General features: G+C 42.8%; 1 protein-coding gene across 2 annotated transcripts; it reads right to left on the bottom strand.

The window, feature by feature from the left end:
• Positions 1–256: 256 nt before the first annotated feature.
• Positions 257–5,967, bottom strand: si:dkeyp-69e1.8 (uncharacterized protein LOC100001340 homolog). Of its 2 annotated transcripts, XM_031571660.2 has the most exons (5): positions 5,294–5,886; positions 4,891–4,969; positions 4,436–4,628; positions 2,770–2,987; positions 257–2,406 (listed from the first exon to the last, which is right to left on the bottom strand). In XM_031571660.2, exons 3-5 carry the CDS (start codon positions 4,611–4,613, stop codon positions 1,537–1,539), a joined length of 1,266 nt encoding a protein of 421 aa, XP_031427520.1. In that variant the 5' UTR covers positions 4,614–4,628; positions 4,891–4,969; positions 5,294–5,886; the 3' UTR covers positions 257–1,536. The 2 variants fall into 2 exon arrangements, with proteins under 2 accessions (XP_031427520.1, XP_012681043.2); XM_012825589.3 differs by lacking the exon at positions 4,891–4,969 and having other exon boundaries at positions 5,294–5,967.
• Between the last annotated feature and the right edge of the window lie 44 nt (positions 5,968–6,011).

The raw sequence follows: 6,011 nt of genomic DNA, 5'->3' as shown, positions 1-6,011 counted from the left end.
GAAGGAGCGCCGATCTATTTAGATGACGGCGGAGCCTTACGCCTTATATATCTTTATCTGTCTGTCTGGTCACCGCATAGGTTCTATCTCTCAGCCTCCCACACAGGGATTCCCCGGCTAGGCCATGTGAGCAATCCCGGAGTGGGGGTGATGTTCCATCGTAAGTCTTTCCCTGTCAGTCATAGATCACGGCCATTATGAGGTTATTTACCAACTCACCACCAGATAGATTTAACAAAACTTCATGAGACAAAACTTCATGTTTTATAATAATCGTATTGGTTATTAAGTTTAATACATTTACATTCAAGGGTTAAGCAAATACATAAACCAGATATTAAGATCAGTGTTTTTACCTCAGTAATCAGTTAGCTCAGAGAACCATCTATTGTCCAGAGTGCAACTGAATTATAGCCTTATATTATAGGTAGTGTGCACTAAATTGAAGCCTTGAAATCAGTAGTCAGAGGCCCTGGAGAACCACAGTGAGAGCTGAGCTGACTCATTAAAGTAATTACATGTTTTTTAAAATTGCAAATCATACTACTCATATCCAGATGGAAAGTGGTTCATTGATTTGTGACTCTTTAATTTATTGTCAGGCCTACATTACAAAGCTGATCATGCCAGATCATGTTTATGTCTACATGATGTTCATGTGACATATCTTGTTAGATGTTATTTCTGATCTTATTTAAAAGATGCTAAAATAAGCGAGGGTAATCTATAATACAGATCTGTAGCTTATCAGACTTGTTCCCTAAACCTGGTGATATTACAGGTTTCTAATACAATGTAATTTTTTTTTTTAAATATGTTGGTGCATTGCTTAATGAGTGCACCTTCAGTTGGGCACGGATGCTTATCTGCCTTATCGCATATACCTAGAACACCAGGTGGAGGAAAACTTGTAGATTAATGCTTGGATTTGCCATGTTAAAGTAAAAATTGAGTTGGCAGTAACACAAATATTTATATTGGTATAGACTTATTATATGGATATTTGTTGATATTCTATCCCATTGATTACATTTTTATTTCTGGTTCCTCATCTAAACACTACACAGCCAATTGAATGCCTCAGTTGCAGATAATGTTTTAATTAGATATCTAGCATTCTGTACATGGATCTTATTTTATTTTTATTTCCAGTTTTATTTCGCAGTAATTTTAAACACAGTTTAATGGGGGTTGTTGTCATATGAATTAGCCTTTTTTGTAAACCTGTGTACAGGTTTAGTTCTTTTTTAATAATGTGGCACAGCAGTGATAAAATGTGCCAGTGTGTGTTTTCTCAAGTGTAAATAAAAGTTGACTGATTGATGCAATTGCAATTAAAACAGTAGGAGCCTTAAATGTGATAGAATCAGCCTGTAGGATCAGCCTCACTGTGGCTCCCCAGAAAAAAAGGGCTCTCTCCCAGCCAAACGCCTTTATGTTTCCTTGCTTTGTAGCTGCATACTCTACTGCAAACATTAATGTAAAGCTTCCATGCATTATACAGTGTAAACGCTTGTCTCTGCTTTGTGTGCAATTTCACTGGGTCTTCTTAACACGCCTCCTCCTGCCCACCTCGGAGCCCACCGAGCCCACTGTGACCCCCAGCATCCTCCCTGCTGGCCCCCCCACAAAGAACCCCACCAGGGCCCCCAGCAGGGCCCAGCCCCTCACCAGCCCCGGCACACTGCTCAACCACCCCGTCATTGTATCCCACAATCCCCAGAGGAATGAGGGAGGGGGCACGTCGGGAGCGAGCGAGGGGTCATCACCTTCTGTGAAGTCGTCATCGTCTTCCGTGTCTGTTTCCGTTGCCTGTGCGGGCCCCTCAGCATCTTCCTCCTGCTCTGGATGTGACGGCGAGGAGGGCAAGACAGAGACGGGCTGTCTCTCTGCCCCCTGCCCCTCTTCCCTGTCTCTCCTCAGCTTCTTAGGCTCCTGGGGGGCAGGCCAGGTGTGGAAGTCCGCCCCGCTCTCCCTCACTACATGCTCCACCTTCTCCAGCAGCTCCTCCACACTCCTTCTCTCCTTCTCCTCCTGTTCTCCTTCTCCTCCTTCTCCTCTTCCTCTCTCAAGGGCATGGTAGTGGTTCCCACACCTCTCCACCAGCTTTAGCAAGTCCTGGCGCTCCCTGCTGGTCACATACTCCTCCAGGGTGACTCCCTCGGGCAGGCGGTCCATGTGGGTGAAGAGGACTAGGGTGTGCCTGCTGACGGCCCCAGGGCCAAACACCTTCTCAAGGGCCTCCAGCCCCAGGAGCTCCATGGAGGCTGGCTGGTCCACGGGGACACACAGCAGGAAGGCATGGGGCCCGGGGGCCACGAGGGCCAGGCAGGAGCGGATCTGACGATGCACCTCCTCTGGGGAGAGCTCTGAGCTGAACCAGTCTGGAGTGTCCACCACTGTCAGCTGAGGAGACGTCAGGTAGATAAGAGGAAGGCAAGTTTAACGGAACATAATAAAATCAGTTTGAAGTATTTCGGTATGTGGATAGTCTGTTGAAAATTAAGTCCTTGATTTGTTAAAGGTCACTGCTGAGAATTAATTTAGAACTGCATAAAAGGGTGCACATGTAGTAGTGGGAAGATATTTGTGGTATTAGGACAAATCATAATACCAATCTATGTTACTTTCTACCTGCCTGTATAAGTAAGGATTTCAGCAGTGGCAATTATGTCCGAACACAGGACACTAAAGGCAGCCGTTAAGAGTGAGGTGCCTGTAAGGAATTTTCAAGGTCAAGGTAGTTAATCAGCTCAGGAAACATCCTACCTGTCTCCCAGCAACTGCTGCAGCTCTACTCTCACATTCACTCGTCCCAGCGGCTCCCTCTGAAGCCTTCGTCTCAAACGCCCCACGTCCCAAGATGCAGTTCCCAGCAGCGCTCTTGCCTGCGCCCGTCTGCCCAAGCAGAACCAGCCTCAGCGCCGGGGCAGCAGCCAGGGATGGGGGCAGAGTGTCGGGATCCAAGGAGGAGGACGACACAGAGGCTGCACAGAACGGCAGAGGACAAAGCTCACTGCCTCAAATAACATTTCAGAAAACTTAAAGTAGTGTAGTCAGTACCAGGTATGCCGTGTTTGTGTAGAGTTTGTATGGAATTGATGACATAACAATAGGACTGTTTTAGGAAGAGTACACACAGTGAAAGGGCATGCTTAAATGGTTATATTTCATTTTCTAGGGGGGGGGGGGGGGGGATACAAAAAGGTTCCTTGTATTTAGGTCCACTACTTTTTCGACATGTACATAAACATGTACATAAAAATAGTTTCAGTGTGATGTTTCGCATATGCCATTCTTTAAAGAATCTTAAATTACCTTAATAGGAGAGGCTATGTGATTATAATTACCGCACACAAATAATTTCTACTTTAAAGCTGACTTAAAAAAGAAAAAATTATGTTTGCTGAAAACATTACATTTCTGAACATCTACATTACTCATACTAATGCAAAAAGATCATGCAAATAGAAAATCTCTCTTCTAAGTAGATGTCAAATAGAAGTCATATTTTAGAAATGATTAAACTACATGCTGTGATTACATGTGTTCGATTACTAACACTTCTTATTAGGTCTGTGTGTTGTGTGTGCCATATTTTCATAACAGAACTGTAGTAAAAAAACATAACAGAACTGTAGTAAAAAAAGTTCTGGGACTAAACTACTTATGTCGATTTACTGTATACCCTGTTCAATCATGAAACAACGGCGCCATCTACTGGGCAGCCAAAGACATTCTGTAACCCCATTAGAAGGGAAGCAGACTGTCTGCAGAGTGGGACATCAAATATTGATGCAGAAACCAATAATTGTGAAGGATTGAAAGGAAGAATGTGCTTGTCTTCATCCTCAGAGGTGGATAAAAATGGCTTGAAATCTCAAGGGGAAATATGTAAAAAAAAAACAATGGGCTACCTCCCATTTTCATTGACTTTTCAGAACTTTTCCACGACCTTTCAAAGACCCTTTATTAAATTGACCTTTCACAACCTACAAGGTACCCAAAATCGCATATTTTTTCCACAGGATTGGAACTAATTCTGGACTAAAAAGAACATTAACCAACAACCTTTTTCATTAATTTTCTAAGAGGCTAGGCTATGTCAATTGAAGTGGAAACTGTATCATGTTGCAGAAATTTGCACAACAAAACATTATCCATGGAAGAGTACAATTAAATAATTCATTTGAATAGACCTAAATATGACAAAAAATAAAAGAAACCAAATTCATGAATTTACTGAAGTTAGTGACCTCTCCAGGCCTGGAAAATGTTTTTTTTTTTTTTTTTGTAAATTGATGCATATTCTACAAATGACCAACCATGGGACTTACTGACAGGCCAACACAACCCTAAGCTCTGTAGCTTCTTCATTATCGGAGGATAGATGTTCTGAATTTCAACATTCCTTGCAGATTGATGATCTCCTTACCTCCATACTGGATTTCCTGCTCCTCTTCCTTTTCTCCTCCTCTCTGCAATACTGCATCCATGACCTCATCATTCGCTCCTTCATCCTGATGCCCTCTTTGCGTTCTCCACCCCTCTGTGTCTGGAGTTACTCCATCCTCTAGATGTTCATCACTCTGTAGCTCTTTCTCGGGTTCCATTGTTGAATGTTTCAGCTAAATTAGAGGTCAATGCATCGCTATTACGCACAAGTATACATTTTGACCATCACCTAAAAGGCTCATTTATCCATTCATTAGTATATTGGTCAATGGGGCACTGGCTAAAATTCAGCACTGTTTCACTGATTACCTGAACTGAGAACTTTAGTTTCATTGACTATCCAGTTTGACTAGAACATTTACAAAAATTCCAACAGATACAGACTATGGTCAGTGTTTGAACTGAAGAATCAGTAAACAAACCGGTCTTCCTCACCTCGTCCAATAAGGGGGCAGCTTTTGAGAGCCTTCTGTTGAAGTCTTTAATGCCTGTGTCTACAGTTCACACCTCCAGGCTATGAGCAAGACAGCAAGAGCAACAGAGCCCATTCTACAGGAGTCATCACTCAGGAATGTTTTCTTTTGAGGCAGAATTTAACTCTCATTTTATATTTAACTTTCATATTTATTATGGCTTTTCACCCAAGCACACAGATTATTGTTACTCTGTTACCATAGTTAACAGTGACACACCCATCAACTATGTACAGCATAATTATGCCAAACATCAGTCATTTTTGACAGTTATAACTAGTTGAAAGGCACACAAGGCAGAAACATGTGGAAAGGCAAAGACTGTGAACAGGCAGTTTCCAAAGTATCTTTAAATGTCATTTTACCTTTTCAAAGGCCTGCTATCAAACGGCCTCTTGTTTCAGAGTGTGCTGTTCACTTCCTCAGCTCTCAGTCCGCTACCATTACAAAGGGCATGAGCTGGGGTTCCTCCCTTCCTCACATGACTGTATACGGGCACGCTGTCTTTTGCGGTGCTCAGAGGAGTGTCTCAAAAACCTCTCAGGGCTGAAAACAGTGAGCTCCAACGGCAGCCTGGTTCCAATGACTCACACAGGAAGCTACTGTATATACACGTTTTCTCTCATCTTCCTCTTTGAAGACACTCCCTAAGACACACTGTGTACCCAAACACTAGATTAACCCATTACCTTCCTGTTTTGTACTGCATCTATTATTTTTCTTTCTTTAACAAAAAATAAAGAGAGGAAACCTCTACTGGGTCTTTTGGCAGTTTCAAGATTATGTTAGGCTAGGCTAGGCTAGGCTATGCTGTGGTAACAGAACTAAAGGAGAGGGAATGTGTCAAGCATCGGCATTCTGCTGCAGGCTGACAGTGCTGACACGCTGGCTATGCAGCAGGATCCTGAGGGATACACTCTGTCTGTCTGTGAATTCATGCTGACTGCATCTGAGGCACATGGATGGGCTGCCAGACATCTTACTCACTTACCTTTTCATTACAACAATTACAAGATGATACAAAAAAATGCATGCATGAAAAAAAGCAGAGTGATGTCCTTAACACTTTCTGTTTTTACTGCA

Source organism: Clupea harengus, chromosome 1 (assembly GCF_900700415.2).
Source record: "Clupea harengus chromosome 1, Ch_v2.0.2, whole genome shotgun sequence".
Classification (NCBI taxonomy): domain Eukaryota; kingdom Metazoa; phylum Chordata; class Actinopteri; order Clupeiformes; family Clupeidae; genus Clupea; species Clupea harengus.
This window is presented reverse-complemented; position numbering and strand designations above follow the sequence as displayed.